The sequence below is a fragment of the Arachis stenosperma genome, chromosome 4 (assembly GCF_014773155.1).
Source record: "Arachis stenosperma cultivar V10309 chromosome 4, arast.V10309.gnm1.PFL2, whole genome shotgun sequence".
NCBI classification, from domain to species: domain Eukaryota; kingdom Viridiplantae; phylum Streptophyta; class Magnoliopsida; order Fabales; family Fabaceae; genus Arachis; species Arachis stenosperma.
Genome location: NC_080380.1, coordinates 108893423 through 108912318, shown reverse-complemented (window position 1 = coordinate 108912318; position 18896 = coordinate 108893423). Strand labels below are relative to the sequence as shown.

General features: G+C 39.1%; 1 protein-coding gene and 1 non-coding gene across 2 annotated transcripts; both read right to left on the bottom strand.

The window, feature by feature from the left end:
* Positions 1-719: 719 nt before the first annotated feature.
* On the bottom strand, positions 720-1668 carry LOC130975295 (uric acid degradation bifunctional protein TTL-like). Its single transcript, XM_057900110.1, has 3 exons — positions 1510-1668; positions 1281-1382; positions 720-875 (listed from the first exon to the last, which is right to left on the bottom strand). The coding sequence occupies exons 1-3, from the start codon at positions 1666-1668 to the stop codon at positions 720-722; spliced, it is 417 nt and encodes a 138-aa protein (XP_057756093.1).
* Positions 1669-11027: 9359 nt separating this feature from the next.
* On the bottom strand, positions 11028-11134 carry LOC130977769 (small nucleolar RNA R71). Its single transcript, XR_009085446.1, has one exon. It is a non-coding gene; the product is annotated as a small nucleolar RNA R71 (small nucleolar RNA).
* Between the last annotated feature and the right edge of the window lie 7762 nt (positions 11135-18896).

The following is an 18896-nucleotide window of genomic DNA, read 5'->3' as shown; positions in this document are numbered from 1 at the left end:
CTAATTCAACGTTTACTTTTTAGCGGCAGTTTCGATCCAACCGTTGCCATCTTTACCATTTCCGTTAACTTCGATATTCGAACATTATATCTTTTTAAAGACTAACAGAGTATAAACTACTTAATTTTTCACTAGTTTCTTCACCATTGTAATAGAAAAATGTTGTCTTTCATAAAATTAGAGTTTTCCATTAGTAAGTAAATTGAGTTTGCCTATATTTTAATTTTTGATATATTCTAATAAGTTTATTTTGACAAATACGTTTGAGTTATTGTTACCTAAACCGTATCACTTGTTTTACGTTAAAAAAAATTAATTTAAGAATATATTTAATTAGGTGAACAATTTTGAAAATGAGATTTTCTCATCTAGTATAAACTTCTATGTTTGTATTCAAGCATAAATCTAAAAGAAATACGTAAAATATTTATAAATTAATACTAATTTCAATTGAGCATATGTTTATAATAGGCTTCTCCAAACTTATACCTTACTAATCATAAATCAATTAATTGTTAAAGTAGTAAAATAGGTAAAACTGCAATCCAAACCATTAAATTAAGGGACATAATGTAATTTGTTTAAATAAAAGGTCAATTTTCCTCGTCAATATCATATTGACCTGGCCAGAAATATTCTATCAGGAATCTACTGGCTTCACGTGACATAGGATCTGATAAGTCATCTCCAAACCATAATTTTTTGTTCAGATTGAAGCGCTATTTTGCAATATGTACGTCATCTTCTACCTGTTGGTCATCTAAAGTTATATTGTCTTCTTTCGATACTTTATTCAGGTCAAACTGCATGGACATGTCAATGCCAGCAGAGGAGATGTCGTCTAAATTGTCTGTTGAATCAATCTCTGCCCCCATCTAGAGTGTCGTTAACTATTTCACCTGAAAATTCAGCTAGAACTGAAAATATGAATCTGCATACAAAAATCTTAGTATAATCAGAAGATGCCAACAACTTCCAATTCATTAGATAGTACTTTAGGAAAAAAAGGTACGTGTAATTTTCTAACACAGGGTTCAAAACTAAACAACAATAAACAACAATTACCATCTCCGTCGTTGACAGTTTGGGTAGATTTTTTTGGAAAGAAGCTCTGTAATTTGCAATTCTATAAATTTCATTTCTTCCTGTGATGCAATATCCAACTCAACTGCATGCTTGTTTCTAAAGCACATCTATATAATAAAATTGATAGTTCATTATCTTTTTCGGTCAACATTGTGTCTTTATTAAGAACTTTGTATATAATATATTTTTTTTACCTTCAATTCAGCAAGTATGTCTTCAGAGCTTTTTCCAGATGCACATGTCACAAAAACATATCCAATTTTCTTCTCATACATTGATCCCCATTTATAAAGTTCCTACAAATATGAATGTTGACATTGAAAATATTAACGCAGCGAATTTGTTATCATATTTCAACTTAACATATGTATTGATCAAATATAGTTTAAGACAAGTTTAATAGGGTATACTTGATGAACAAACCTGCATGATAGATTTGTTAGCCATTTCCAAGTATTCATTGAAACAAGAGCGTCCTGAAATAGCCTCCAACCAACACCACACATTCATTTTGTGAAACCATATCTCTCTGGCAACAGAAATTGCATGTTGCAATGAAGAGAATGGCGAGGCCATAGCCATCTTTAGCGAATGTTGTGCTTGCACAGCATGATGAAAAGTTCTTCATTTTCATTTGTCGTGTTACGCTATTGTTCATACACTGGGTCGAGCTGTCCGATCCGGGATGTTCTACCGACAAAGCGACCGACCTCTTCGGGTCAGGACAATCCGACCTCTTTGCAGAGAGCTCGGCCAAAACTACCAGGAAAGCCCAATAAAGGGCCCAAACAGAGGAATACGACCCGAATCCAAGGGTAGCCCAAGCCTATAGAGATAAAGGCGGTTCCCTTAAAGATAAGATGACCTCGCTCAAAGATAAAGATAAGATAAGATAACTAACTTATCTTATCTAAGGAAGGTCTTTCTACACCATTATAAATACACTGGAGCACCCAGGTATAACTCATACTCTGATTCTACTCAATACCTGCTTAATACCCTTGCTAACTTAAACATCAGAGTCCCTTGCAGGTACCTCCTACCCACCGGAGACGAAGGAATCAGCACCACCATCAAGTCCAACAAATCGGATACAACCGTTCTGACCAGCACAGAAGATCTCATCTGAGATCGACCTACAGTTTTAGGTAACCCTCGGAACATTGGCGTCGTTGCCGGGGAACCTGGAAGTCATCCCATCACCATGACAGACGACCATGACAACGACCACACCTCAGATCTAGAGAAAAGAATGCCGCATAAAAATACGGGCACCACCCCAAAAGATACTTCCCAAATCAACAACAAGAAGAACTCCCTAAACGAGGGAGCCATGGATGCATTTCAAGACCGGTTAAAACAACTTGAGGAAGAAGCCCTACGCCAACGAGAGGCCGAGAAGGACCTACAAAGAGAAATAAGGCGACACCGGAAATTAGAGAACAAACTCCTAAAACTTGAAGCCGATGTTAAGACGAAAGCCAGCCGATCCACTCCTGAAGATAACAACCGCAAGGAGCAAGACCCATCCACCAAGGAGATCATGAAGACGAAAATCCCAAAGGATTTTAAACTCCCAGACATGACCTTATACAACGGCATTACAGATCCCGGCCATCATCTCAACAACTTCAGAAGCAGAATGTATCTCACCGATGCCTCAGATGCAGTTTGTTGCAAAGCCTTTCCAACTACTTTAACAAAAATAGTAATTAGATGGTTCGACAAGCTCCCTCCTAGGTCCATCTCAAGTTTCAACGACATGGCTAAGAAATTCCTGGCCAGATTCTCCATCCAAAAGGACAAAGCTAAACATGCTCCGAGCTTACTAGGAATCAGGCAAGGAGAACGGGAAACCCTGCGTAATTACATGGAAAGATTCAACAGGACATGCATGGATATACAGAACCTGCCAACAGAAGCCGCTATTATGGGCCTCATTAATGGCTTACCAGAAGGGCCATTTAGTCAATCTATATCAAAAAAGTACCCCACATCTCTGAACGAGGTGCAGGAATGAGCGGAAAAGTACACCAACATGGAGGAAAACTCCCGACTAGGAGAGACCTCGAAGGCCGGATTCACCCCACGGGATAAGGATAAAAGATTCCAGAAAAAAGGAAGACCGACATGGAGAGAAAATTAAAAAATATCACAATTACACCCCTCTACGGGTGTCTCTTGTGGACATATACAGAGAGATTTGCAACATGAAAAAATACCACTAGCTCAGCCACTCAAAGGCAAAAAAGGAGGAGAAAACCGGGCTGAATATTGTGAATACTATCGGATCCGTGGGCACTCCACCAATGAGTGTTTCGATTTAAAAAATGTCATAGAAAAGCTCGAACGAGAAGGAAAGCTAGATCGATATCTGGCCACCCATGATGATGAACAAAGAAAAAGAAGAAGAGCAGAAGATGTCAGACCAACTGCGCGATCATCTCGAACGCCAGAAAGACATGTCCACATGATACACGGCAGATTTGGCAGAGGAGGAATCTCTAAATCATCTCGCAAAAGACATCTCAAAGACGTATATCACGTGGCAGGAAAGGAGGAAGCACCCGACATCCTGGGAATCACCTTTACAAAGGAAGACGCATCTAGCGTCGCATCAGGGCATGACGATCCCATGGTCATCACCATTATACTAGCAAACGTAGATCTTCACCGTACACTGATAGATCAGGGGAGTTCTGCCGATATATTATTCAAAACAGCTTTCGATAAACTCGGCCTAGAAGAAAAAGAACTCAAAGCGTATCCAGACAGCCTGTTCGGGTTAGGCGATACCCCAGTTCAACCGATGGGATACATCTCACTCCACACGACTTTCGGAAAAGAAAGTCAGTCAAGAACACTCAAAATAGATTACATCGTAGTCGACAAAAGTTCAGCCTACAACGCCATAATAGGTCAGACAATGTTAAATCAGCTTGGCACAATAGTCTAAACTCCGCATCTATGCATGAAGTTCCCAACTGCAGGAGGAATAGCTACGATAAAAGCAAATCAGAGGATGGCGCGCCGCTGTTACAACGAAAGTCTAAACCTCAAAGGAAAAGGAGAAGAATTTCACACAATTGAGCTCAGTGGAGTTCAGAGGCGTGAAGAGCTTCGCCCACAACCTGAAGGAGAAGTAGAGAAAATCCAGATCGGGGATACCTTGGACCAAACAACCAATATCGGCACACTCCTAAAAGGAGACATCAAAGAATCACTCATATAGTTTCTACGTGACAACGCCAACCTCTTTGCATGGAAGGCCGCAGACATGCCAGGCATAGATCCCACGTTAATGTGCCACAAGCTAGCAGTCTACCCGGGATCTCGGCCGGTACAACAAAGGCGTAGAAAGCTAGGACCAGAACGCTCTCAAGCTATGGAAGAACAGGTACAAGCTCTACTGGAGGCAGGTTTCATAAGAGATGTCAAATACCCACTATGGCTTGCTAATGTCGTATTGGTAAAAAAGTCAAACGGGAAGTGGAGAATGTGCACCGACTATACCGATTTCAACAAAGCATGCCCAAAAGATCCTTACCCGCTCCCGAACATCGACGCTCTGGTAGATGCCTCCTCCAGTTATAAATACATCTCCTTCATAGATGCATACTCTGGATATAACCAAATCCCAATGTACCCACCCGACCAAGAAAAAAACCTCATTCTTAACCCCAGAGGCAAATTACTGCTACATTGTTATGCCTTTCGGTCTTAAAAATGCGGGAGCCACTTACCAAAAATTAATGAACAAGGTTTTTTCGGATCACATCGGAAAGGTTATGGAGGTCTACGTAGACGACATGCTAGTAAAGACGCAAACTGAAGAGATGTTATTATCCAATCTGACACAAGTATTCAACACCATAAGACGACACGGCATGCGACTCAATCCCGCAAAATGCACCTTCGCAATAGAAGCTGGTAAATTCTTGGGTTTTATGATCACACAGAGAGGAATCGAGGCAAACCCATACAAATACAGGGCCATACTCGACATGAAAAGCCCGACTTGTGTCAAAGAGGTACAATAACTCAACGGGAGGTTGGCAGCCTTGTCGAGATTCCTGGCCGGATCAACAATAAGATCTCTCCCTTTCTATGCCACTCTAAGGAAAGGAAAGGAGTTTGAATGGACAGCAGAATGCGAGCAAGCCTTCCAAGACTTCAAAAGATTCCTGGGACGACCACCTATACTAAGTCGGCCACAGGAAGGAGAACCACTCATATTGTACCTCGCAGTGGGAAATCGGACAATAGCCTCAGCACTAGTTCGAGAAGACAATAGTGGACAACAACCCATATACTTTATCAGCAAAGCATTGCAAGGATCCGAGCTGAACTACCAGAAAATAGAAAAGTTTGCTTATGCTCTCATACTAACATCACGACGACTTCGCCCATACTTCCAGTCTCACACCATTAAAGTTCGGACCAACCAGCCCAAAAAAGAATCCTACAGAAAATAGACTTGGCAGGCAGAATCTTGCAATGGGCAGTCGAGTTGTCCGAATTCGACCTTCAATATGAAGCTCAGACGGCCATCAAATCTCAATATCTGGCCGACTTCATTGTGGAATTCACAGACACACTAGAAATCCCCAAAGAATGGAATTTATATGTGGATGGTTCCTCAAACAAAACGGGAAGTGGCGCGGGCATAATAATTGAAAGTGACCAGGGAACCCAAATCGAACTCTCCCTCAAATTCGGGTTCCCTACCTCAAACAATCAAGCGGAATATGAAGCACTACTAGTTGGTTTGAAGCTGGCTAGGGAGGTTAGAGCTCAAAAACTTATCATCTTCAGTGACTCACAGGTAGTTACGTCACAAATAACAGGAAGCTACCAAGCCAAAGATCCCGCTATAAAAAAATACTTAGACAAAACCAGGGAACAACTTGAATAACTCGGAGAGTATAAGATTCGTCACATACCCCGAGAACAGAATGCCCAGGCCAATGCACTCTCAAAACTAGCCAGCACCAAACCAGGAGGCAACAATAGAAGCCTTATCCAAGAAATTCTACAAAATCCATCAATCTCAGAAAAAGAAAAAGTCCTAGCTACAGAAAAAGAAAAGGTCGCGATCAGGGATGGATGACTCCCATAATTAATTACCTCAGAACAGAAGCCCTCCCTACAGATGAGAAAGAGGCAAAGAGGTTAAAACGAGAAGCACAATACTATACCATCATAAGTAATACTCTATACAAAAGAGGAATTTCAATACCATTGCTAAAATGCGTGCCGACTTCCAACACAAAAGATGTCCTAGAAGAAGTACACAGTGGCATTTGTGGCAATCACCTAGGAGCGCAGGCACTCGCAAAAAAAGTACTTCGGGCAGGATTTTATTGGACAACTCTACAAAAAGAAGCCACAGAATTTGTAAGAACATGTTCACCATGCCAGAAACATGCCAACTTTCACACCGCCCTGCCAGAGGAACTTATCAGCATAACCTCACCTTGGCCATTCGCAAAATAGGGACTCGATCTCCTCGGACCTTTCCCTCAAGGATCGGGACAAGTCAAATTTCTCATAGTAGGAATATACTACTTCACAAAATGGATCGAGGCAGAATCCCTAGCCAACGCCACAGCTCAAAAAAGTCAGAAATTTCTATATAGAAACATCATCACAAGGTTCGGAGTTCCATACTTTATCACTACAGACAATGGTACCCAGTTCACAGATGCAGGCTTCAGAAAACTAGCGGCCGACTTGAATATAAAACAACAATTCACCTCTGTTGAGCACACCCAAGCCAATGGGCAAGCTGAAGCTGCAAACAAACTTATATTAGCAGGGTTAAAACGGAGATTACAGGATGCAAAGGGAGCCTGGGCTGAGGAGCTTCCGCAAGTCCTATGGGCATATCGAACAACTCCACATTCCACGACAAAGGAGTCACCTTTCTGATTAGCTTACGGAATGGAGGCAATGATCCCAGTGGAGGTCGAAGAAGGATCACCCAGAGTAATCCATTTTAATGAAAAAGCCAATTCCCAACTTCAAAGGGAAGAGCTCGACTTACTTCTGGAAATCCGAGAAAGAGCTCGGATAAGGGAAGAGGCGTTGAAACGACGAATGACCTCCAGATACAATTGAAAAGTAATACAGCGGGCCTTTGCTAAAAACAACCTCATCCTAATCCGAAACGACATAGGAACAACTCGACCTGGAGAAGAAAAACTGGCAGCAGACTGGAAAGGACCCTTTCAAGTCATAGAAGTATTGGGAAAGGGCTACTACAGGCTTTCCGAACTCGACGGGTGATGAGCGGATAATTTATACACTTTTTGGCATTATTTTTAGGTAGTTTTTTAATATAATCTAGTTACTTTTAGGGATGTTTTCATTTGTTTTTATGCTAAATTCACATTTCTGGACTTTACTATGAGTTTGTGTGTTTTTCTGTGATTTTAGGTATTTTCTGGCTGAAATTGAGGGACCTGAGCAAAACTCTGATAGGAGGCTGACAAAGGACTGCTGATGCTGTTGGAATCTGACCTCCCTGCACTTGAAATGAATTTTCTGGAGCTACAGAACTCCAAATGGCGCGCTCTCAACGGCGTTGGAAAGTAGACATCCAGAGCTTTCCCACAATATATAATAATCCATACTTTATTCGTGACTAGATGACGTAAATTGGCGCTCAACGCTAGTTCCATGCTGTATTCTGGAGTCAAACGCCAAAAACACGTCACGAACCAGAGTTGAACGCCCAAAACATGTTACAACTTGGCGTTCAACTCCAAGAGAAGCCTCAGCTCGTGGATAGATCAAGCTTAGCCCAAACATACACCAAGTGGGCCCCAGAAGTGGATTTATGCATCAATTACTTACTTCTGTAAACCCTAGTAGCTAGTCTAGTATGAATAGAACTTTTTATTATTGTTTTAGGAGTCCTTTGATCATTCGGTCTAGTGACCACATGGGGGCTGGCCATTCGGCCATGCCTAAACATCTTTCACTTATGTATTTTCAACGGTGGAGTTTCTACACACCATAGATTAAGGGTGTGGAGCTCTGCTGTACCTCAAGTTTTAATGCAATTACTATTATTTTCTATCCAATTCGATTTATTCCTGTTCTAAGATATTCGTTGCACTTCAACTTGATGAATATGATTATCCGTGACACTCATCATCATTCTCACCTATGAACGCACGTGATTGACAACCACTTCCGTTCTACCTTAGACCGGGCGCATATCTCTTGGATTCCTTAATCAGAATCTTCGTGGTATAAGCTAGAATTGATGGCGGCATTCATGGAAATCCGGAAAGTCTAACCTTGTCTGTGGTATTTCGAGTAGGATTCCGGGATTGAATGACTGTGACGAGCTTCAAACTCCTGAAGGCTGGGCGTTAGTGACAGACGCAAAAGAATCACGGGATTCTATTCCAACCTGATTGAGAACCGACAGATGATTAGCCGTGCTGTGACAGAGCATTTGGACCTTTTTCACTGAGAGGATGGGATATAGCCATTGACAACGGTGATGCCCTACATACAGCTTACCATGGAAAGGAGTAAGAAGGATTGGACGAAAGCAGAGATTCAGGAGGGGCACAACATCTCCATACGCCTATCTGAAATTCCCACCATTAATTTACATAAGTATTTCTATCCTATTTTATTTATCTTTTAATTATCTAATCCAATCACATTTGAATCCACCTGACTGAGATTTACAAGATGACCATAGCTTGCTTCATACCAACAATCTCTGTGGGATCGACCCTTACTCACGTAAGGTTTATTACTTGCACGACCCAGTACACTTGCTGGTTAGTTGAGCGAAGTTGTGGAAAGAAATTGCTGAGTTAATTGATGCACAAACCAAAGAGCCATTATTGAAGATCACAATTTCGTCCACCAAGTTTTTGGCACCGTTGCCGGGGATTGTTCGAGTATGGACAACTGACAGTTCATCTTGTTGCTCAGATTAGGTAATTTTCTTTTTATTTTTTATTTTCTTTTCAAAAAAAGTTTTCAAAAAATTTTTCTTTATTTTTCGTTTTTCCAAAAGAATATTTTCGAAAAAAATAATAAAAATACAAAAAAATCATAAAATCATAAAAACCAAAAATATTTTGTGTTTCTTGTTTGAGTCTTGAGTCAATTTATAAGTTTGGTGTCAATTGCATGCTTTAAAAATTCTTTCTTGCATTTTTCGAAACGTCATGCATTCATAGTGTTCTTCATTATCTTCAAGTTGTTCTTGGTAAGTCTTCTTGTTTGATTTTGATGTTTTCTTGTTTTGTATCTTTTGTTGTTTTTCATATGCATTTTTCGTTTGTTAGAGTCCATGCATTAAAGATTTCTAAGTTTGGTGTCTTGCATGTTTTCTTTGCATCAAAAATTTTTCAAAATTATGTTCTTGATGTTCATCATGATCTTCAAAGTGTTCTTGGTGTTCATCTTGACATTCATAGTGTTCTTACATGCATCTTGTGTTTTGATCCAAAATTTTCATGTTTTGGGTCATTTTTGTGTTTTTCTCTCTCATCATTAAAAATTCAAAAAATAGAAAAATATCTTTTCCTTAAATTTCTCATAATTTTCGAAAATTTGAGTTGACTTAGTCAAAAATTTTAAAAATTAGTTGTTTCTTACAAGTCAAGTCAAATTTTCAATTTTAAAAATCTTATCTTTTTAAAACTTTTTCAAAAAAATTAAATCCTTTTCATTTTTCTTATTAATTTTTGAAAATCCTTTAAAATATTTTTCAAAAATCTTTTTCTTAGTTTTATCTTTATTTTCAAAAATTATGCTAACAATTAATATGATTGATTCAAAAATTTGAAGTTTGTTACTATCTTGTTAAGAAAGGTCCAATCTTTAATTTCTAGAATCTTATCTTGTAGTTTCTTGTTAGTTAAGTAATTAATTTTAATTTTAAAATTTAAAATCTTTTTCAACCATATCTTTCTATCATATCTTCTTATCTTATCTTTTTATCATATCTTATTCAAAATTTTATCTTTTTAAAAAATTTGATTTCAAAATATCTTATCTAACTTCTTATCTTCTTATCTTTTCAAATTCAATTTTAATATCTTTTTCAACTAACTATTTGACTTTTTGTTTGTTTCTTATCTTTTTCAAAAACACCTAACTACTTTTCCCTCTTTAATTTTCGAAAATCACTAACTACTTTTTCAAAATTATTTTCGAAATTCTCTATCTCTCTTCCTTTCTTCTATTTATTTATTTATTTACTAACACTTCTCTTCACCTCTCTTCATCTCCAATCACTGCCTCTATCATCACCCTTCTGATTGGATTCTCCACTTTTATTCCTTTCTTCTTCTACTAATAATAAGGATCCTCTTTGTCCAGATATAGAGGATTCCTCTTCCTTTTCTTTTTCTCTTCTCTTTCATATGAGCAGGAATAAGAAAAAAGGCATCTTTGTTGAAGCTGATCCAGAACCTGAAAGGACTCTGAAAAGGAAACTAAGAGAAGCTAAATTACAACAATCCAGGGGCAACCTTTCTGAAATTTTTGAACAAGAGAAGGAGATGGCAGCCGAACCCAACAACAATAATGCAAGGAGGATGCTTGGTGATTTCACTAAACCAACGTCCAAGTTTGATGGAAGAAGCATCTCCATTCCTGCCATTGGAGCAAACAATTTTGAGCTGAAACCTCAATTAGTTGCTTTAATGCAACAGAACTGCAAGTTTCATGGACTTCCATCTGAAGATCCTTATCAGTTTTTAACTGAGTTCTTGCAGATTTGTGAGACTGTTAAGACAAATGGAGTAGATCCTAAAGTCTACAGGCTCATGCTTTTCCCTTTTGCTGTAAGAGACAGAGCTAGAACATGGTTGGATTCACAACCTAAAGATAGCCTGGACTCCTGGGATAAGCTGGTCACGGCCTTCTTGGATAAATTTTTTCCTCCTCAAAAGCTGAGCAAGATTAGAGTGGATGTTCAGACCTTCAAGCAAAAGGATGGTGAATCCCTCTATGAAGCTTGGGAAAGATACAAGCAGATGACCAAAAAGTGTCCTTCTGACATGTTTTCAGAATGGACCATATTAGATATATTCTATTATAGTCTATCTGAGTTTTCCAAAATGTCATTGGACCATTCTGCAGGTGGATCCATTCACTTAAAGAAAACGCCTGCAGAAGCTCAAGAACTTATTGACGTGGTTGCAAATAACCAATTTATGTACACTTCTGAGAGGAATTCCGTGAATAATGGGACGCCTCAGAGGAAGGGAGTTCTTGAAATTGATGCTCTGAATGCCATATTGGCTCAGAACAAAGTGTTGACTCAGCAAGTCAACATGATCTCTCAAAGTCTGAATGGATGGCAAAATGCATCCAACAGTACTAAAGAGGCAGCTTCTGAAGAAGCTTATGATCCTGAGAACCCTGTAATGGCAGAGGTTAATTACATGGGTGAACCTTATGGAAACACCTATAATTCATCATGGAGAAATCATCCAAATTTCTCATGGAAGGATCAACAAAAGCCTCAACAAGGCTTTAATAATAGTGGAAGAAACAGGCTAAGCAATAACAAGCCTTTTCCATCATCTTCTCAGCAACAGACAGAGAATTCTGAACAGAGCCCCTCTAACTTATCAAACATAGTCTCTGATCTGTCTAAGGCCACTTTAAATTTCATGAGTGAAACAAGATCCTCCATTAGAAATTTGGAGGCACAAGTGGGCCAGCTAAGTAAGAAAATCATTGAAATTCCTCCCAGTATCCTCCCAAGCAATACAGAAGAGAATCCAAAGGGAGAGTGCAAGGCCATTGATGTAATCAATATGGCCGAATGCACAAGGGAGGAGAAGTACAAAAATCCTAGTGAGGAAGACCTCCTGGGACGTCTCTCAAACAAGAAGGAATTCCCTATTAAGGACCTAAAGAAATCTGAGGCTCATATAGAGACCATAGAGATTCCACTAAATCTCCTTCTGCCATTCATGAGCTCTGAAGACTATTCTTCCTCAGAAGAGTATGAAGATATAACTGGAGAGCAAGTTGCTCAATATCTAGGACCTATCATGAAGCTGAATGCCAAGTTGTTTGGTAATAAGACTTGGGAAGGTGAACGTCCCTTGCTCATTAGTGAACTAGATACATGGGTTCAGAAAACTTTACCTCAAAAGAGACAAGATCCTGGTAAATTCTTAATACGCTGTATCATAGGCACCATGACCTTTAACAAGGCTCAGTGTGATCTGGGGTCAGGGATAAATTTTATGCCACTCTCTGTAATGGAGAAGCTGGGGATCATTGAGGTACAGTGGTGCACGAATTTGTAATCATCAATGGCGCCATCAACATGGTACGCTCAATTGCAATCTCAACTCTTTATCACAACTTCGCACAACTAACCAGCAAGTGCACTGGGTCGTCCAAGTAATAAACCTTACGCGAGTAAGGGTCGATCCCACGGAAATTGTTGGTATGAAGCAAGCTATGGTCATCTTGTAAATCTCAGTCAGGCGGATTCAAATGGTTATAGAGGATTAATAATTAAAAGATGAATAAAACATAAAATAAAAATAGAGATACTTATGTAATTCATTGGTGAGAATTTCAGATAAGCGTATGGAGATGCTTTGCCCCTTCCGCCACTCTGCTTTCCTACTGTCTTCATCCAATCCTTCTTACTCCTTTCCATGACAAGCTGTAGGTTGGGCATCACCGTTGTCAATGGCTACAATCTCGTCCTCTCAGTGAAAATGTTCAACGCGCTCTGTCACAGCATGGCTATTCATCTGTCGGTTCTCGATCATGTCGGAATAGAATCCAGTGATTCTTTTGCGTCTGTCACTAACACCCACAATCGCGAGTTTGAAGCTCGTCACAGTCATTCAATCATTGAATCCTAATCAAAATACCACAGACAAGGTTTAGACCTTCCGGATTCTCTTGAATGCCGCCATCAATTCTAGCTTATACCACGAAGATTCCGATTAAGGGATCCAAGAGATATCCACTCAATCTAAGGTAGAACAGAGGTGGTTGTCAGGCACACGTTCATAGGTGAGAATGATGATGAGTGTCACGGATCATCACATTCATCAAGTTGAGGAACAAGTGATATCTTAGAACAAGAATAAGCTGAATTGAATAGAAGAACAATAGTAATTGCATTGATACTTGAGGTACAGCAGAGCTCCACACCTTAATCTATGGTGTGTAGAAACTCCACCGTTGAAAATACATAAGAACAAGGTCTAGGCATGGCCGAATGGCCAGCCTCCTAAAGAGGGTTCAATCATAAAAACATGATCAAAAGATGTCTAATACAATAGCAAAAGGTCCTATTTGTAGAGAACTAGTAGCTTAGGGTTTACAAAGATGAGTAAATGACATAAAAATCCACTTCCGGGCCCACTTGGTGTGTGCTTGGGCTGAGCATTAAAGCTTTCATGTGTAGAGACTTTTCTTGGAGTTAAACGCCAGCTTTTGTGCCAGTTTGGGCGTTTAACTCCCATTCTTGTGCCAGTTCTGGCGTTTAACGCTGGGCAGTCTTTAGCTGATTTGGAACACCGGTTTGGGCCAACGAATCTCGAGAAAAGTATGAACTATTATACATTGCTGGAAAGCCCAAGTTGTCTACTTTCGAACGCAGTTAAGAGCGCGCCAATTGGGCTTCTGTAACTCCAGAAAATCCACTTCGAGTGCAGGGAGGTCAGAATCCAACAGCATCTGCATTCCTTTTCAGCCTCTGAATCAGATTTTTGCTCAGGTCCCTCAATTTCAGCCAAAAAATACCTGAAATCACAGAAAAACACACAAAATCATAGTAAAGTCCAGAAATGTGAATTTTAAATAAAAACTAATAAAAATAAAATAAAAACTAACTAAAACATACTAAAAACATACTAAAAACAATGCCAAAAAGTGTATAAATTATCCGCTCATCACAACACCAAACTTAAATTGTTGCTTGTCCCCAAGCAACTGAAAATCAAATAAGATAAAAAGAAGAGAATATGCAATGAATTCCAAAAACATCTATGAAGATCAGTATTAATTAGATGAGCGGGGCTTTTAGCTTTTTGCCTCTGAACAGTTTTGGCATCTCACTTTATCCTTTGAAATTTAGAACGATTGGCTTCTATAGGAATTCAGAATCCAGATAGTGTTATTGATTCTCCTAGTTAAGTATAATGATTCTTGAACACAGCTACTTTATGAGTCTTGGTCGTGGCCCAAAGCACTCTATCTTCCAGTATTACCACCGGATACATACATGCCACAGACACATAACTGGGTGAACCTTTTCAGATTGTGACTCAGCTTTGCTAGAGTCCCCAATTAGAGGTGTCCAGGGTTCTTAAGCACACTCTTTTTGCCTTGGATCACAACTTTATTTTTACCCTTGCCTTTTGGTTTAAAGGGCTATTGGCTTTTTCTGCTTGCTTTCTCTCTCTCTTTTTTTTTGCATATACTTTTTTTTTTGAATTCACTGCTTTTTCTTGCTTCAAGAATCATTTTTATGACTTTTCAGATCCTCAGTAACATGTCTCCTTTTTCATCATTCTTTCAAGAGCCAACATTCATGAACAACAAATTCAAAAGACATATGCACTGTTCAAGCATACATTCAGAAGTCAAAGTATTGCCACCACATCAAAATAATTAATCTGTTATAAAATTTGAAATTCATGCAATTCTTCTCTTTTTCAATTAAGAACATTTTTCATTTAAGAAAGGTGATGGATTCATAGGACATTCATAACTTTAAGGCATAGACACTAAGACACTAATGATCATAAGACACAAACATAGATAAACATAAGCATAAAAATTCGAAAAGACAGAAAAATAAAGAACAAGGAGATTAAAGAACGGGTCCACCTTAGTGATGGCGGCTTGTTCTTCCTCTTGAAGATCTTATGGAGTGCTTGAGCTCCTCAATGTCTCTTCCTTGCCTTTGTTGCTCCTCTCTCATGATTCTTTGATCTTCTCTAATTTCATGGAGGAGGATGGAATGTTCTTGGTGCTCCACCCTTAGTTGTCCCATGTTGGAACTCAATTCTCCTAGGGAAGTGTTGATTTGCTCCCAATAGTTTTGTGGAGGAAAGTGCATCCCTTGAGGCATCTCAGGGATTTCATGATGAGTGGGGTCTCTTGTTTGCTCCATCCTTTTTTTAGTGATGGGCTTGTCCTCATCAATGAGGATGTCTCCCTCTATGTTAATTCCAACTGAATTACAGAGGTGACAAATGAGATGAGGGAAGGCTAACCTTGCCAAGGTAGAGGACTTGTCCGCCACCTTATAAAGTTCTTAGGATATAACCTCATGAACTTCTACTTCCTCTCCAATCATGATGCTATGAATCATGATAGCCCGGTATATAGTAACTTCGGACCGGTTGCTAGTGGGAATGATTGAGCGTTGGATAAACTCCAACCATCCCCTAGCCACGGGCTTGAGGTCATGCCTTCTCAGTTGAACCGGCTTCCCTCTTGAATCTCTTTTCCATTGAGCGCCCTCTTCACAAATGTCTATGAGGACTTGGTCCAACCTTTGATCAAAGTTGACCCTTCTAGTGTAAGGGTGTTCATCTCCTTGCATCATAGGCAAGTTGAATGCCAACCATACATTTTTCGGACTAAAATCTAAGCATTTCACCCGAACCATTGTAAGCCAATTCTTTGGGTCCGGGTTCACACTTTGATCATGGTTCTTGGTGATCCATGCATTGGCATAGAACTCTTGAACCATTAAGATTCCGACTTGTTGAATGGGGTTGGTAAGAACTTCCCAAGCTCTTCTTCGGATCTCATGTCGGATCTCTGGATATTCACTCTTTTTGAGTTTGAAAGGGACCTCGGGGATCACCTTCTTCATGGCCACAACTTCATGGAAGTAGTCTTGATGCACCCTTGAGATGAATCTCTCCATCTCCCATGACTCGGAGGTGGAAGCTTTTGCCTTCCCTTTCCTCTTTCTAGAGGTTTCTCCGGCCTTAGATGCCATAAATGGTTATGGAAAAACAAAAAGCAATGCTTTTACCACACCAAACTTAGAAGGTTTGCTCGTCCTCGAGCAAAAGAAGAAAGAAGGGGGTAGAAGAAGAAGAAATAGAGGAGATGGAGGTAGCTTTGTTTTTCGGCCAAGGGGGAGAAGTAGTGTTTAGGTTGTGTGAAAATGAGGGGGTGAAGATGGGTTTATATAGGGGTGGAGAGAGGGGTAGGGTTCGGCCAATATGGGTGGGTTTGGGAGGGAAAGTGGTTTGAATTTGAATGGTGAGGTAGGTGGGGATCCTGCGGGATCCACAGATCCTGAGGTGTCAAGGATAATTCATCCCTGCACCAAGTGGCGAGCAAAAATGCTCCTGCTGCCAATCCTGGCGTTAAACGTCGGGCTGGTGCCCATTTTTGGTGTTTAACGCCAGCTTCTTGCCCAATATTCCTGGCGTTAAACGCCAGTCTAGTGCCCCTTTCTGGCGTTAAACGCCCAAAATGGTGCCAGACTGGGCGTTAAACGCCCATTTTGCTATCTTCACTGGCGTTTAAACGCCAGCAAATTTTCCTCCAGGGTGTGCTATTTTTCTTTCTATTTTTCATGCTGTTTTTCCTTTTTCAATTGATTTTGTGATTTCCCATGATCATTAACCTGTAGAAAACATAAAATAACAATGGAAAATAGATAAATATAACATTGGGTTGCCTCCCAACAAGCGCTTCTTTAATGTCAGTAGCTTGACAGTGGGCTCTCATGGAGCTTCACAGATACTCAGAGCCATGTTGAAACCTTCCAACACCAAACTTAGAGTTTGAATATGGGGGTTCTACACCAAACTTAGAATTTGGTTGTGGCCTCCCAACACCAAACTTAGAGTTTGACTGTGCGGGCTCTGTTTGACTCTGTTTTGAGAGAAGCTCTTCATGCTTTCTCTCCATGGTTACAGAGGGATATCCTTGAGCTTTAAACACAAAGGATTCTTCATTCACTTGAATGATCAATTATCCTCTGTCAACATCAATCACAGCCTTTGCTGTGTCTAGGAAGGGTCTGCCAAGGATGATAGATTCATCCATGCACTTTCCAGTCTCTAGGACTATGAAATCAGCAGGGATGTAATGGTCTTCAACCTTTACCAGAACATCCTCTACAAGTCCATAAGCTTGTTTTCTTGAGTTGTCTGCCATCTAGTGAGATTCTTGTAGCTTGTACCTCAAAGATTCCTAGCTTCTCCATTACAGAGAGAGGCATGAGGTTTATACTTGACCCTAGGTCACACAGAGCCTTCTCAAAGGTCATGGTGCCTATGGTACAAGGTATTGAGAACTTCCCAGGATCCTGTCTCTTTTGAGGTAATCTCTGCCTAGAAGAATTCGAACTTATCAAGAAAGATAGAGTTCAAATTGTGCATTGAGGAGGAGTGTTAGTCCATAAATAGAAGGATGTGAGAAGAGGGGAAGAAATTTTCAAAAATTAAAGTGAATTAATTAAAAAAAATTTTAAGAAATGGTAAATGATTTCGAAAAATAAGATTGGGAAAGAATTAAAGTGATTTTTGAAAAAGATTTTGAAATTAGAAATAAAAAAGATATGATTGAAAAATTAATTTTGAAAAAAATGTGATAAAAAGATATGATTGAAAAGATATAGTTTTAAAAAGATATGATTTAGAAGATATGATTTGAAAAACAATTTAAAAAGATTTGATTTTGAAAATCAATGACTTGGCTAACAAGAAATTTAAAAGATATGATTCAGACACTAAACCTTTCTCAACAGAAAAGGCAACATACTTGAAATGTTTGAATCAAATCATTAATTGTTAGCAAGTATTTTTGAAAATGGAAAGAAATTGATTTTGAAAACATATGATTGAAAGATATGATTTGAAAAAGATTTTATTTTGAAAAATTATGGAAACTTGAAAAAAATTTGCATTAAAAACAAAATCTTCCCTCTTGTGCCATCCTGGCGTTAAACGCCCAGAATGGTATCCATTCTGGCGTTTAACGCCCAAAATGCTACCCTTTTGGGCGTTAAATGCCCAGCTAGGTATCCTGGCTGGCGTTTAAATGCCAGTTTTCCTTCTTCACTGGGCATTTTGAACGCCCAGCTTTTTCTGTGTAATTTCTCTGTTGAATGTTCTGAATCTTCAATTCTCTATATTATTGACTTGAAAAGACACAAATAAAAATTTTTTTTTGAATTTTTAATAATGAGGAATAATCAAAATGCAACTAAGATCAAATAAACAATGTATGCAAGACAGCAAACTTAGAAGTTTGTATACTATTGACACTAACAAATTGAGAATGCATATGAGAAACAAGAAAACACTCAAGACAAGAGAATTTAAAGATCAGAGTAAGGAAATCATCAAGAACAACTTGAAGATCAATGAAGACACATGATTGAATTCGAAAAATGCAAGAAGAATAGAAACATGCAATCGACACCAAACTTAAAATGAGACACTAGACTCAAACAAGAAATATTTTTGGTTTTTATGATTTTGAAATTTTTTTGGATTTTTCGAAAATTATGTGGAAAAAGAAAATAAAGAGGATCAAAACTTTTAATAAGAATTCCAGGAATCATGCAATGTTAGTCTAAAACTGTAGTCTAAAAAGATTAGACATGGCTAGCCAAGCTTCAGCAGGACATTGCATTCAAGAGCTAAATTGATGAGAATCAATCAGCTTTGGTGATGATAAGTATATCACCTTGAAACTCTAGAATTGATTCTTAAAAATTCTGAAGAAAAATACCTAATCTAAGCAACAAGATGAATCGTCAGTTGTCCAAACTCAAACAATCCCCGGCAACGGCGCCAAAA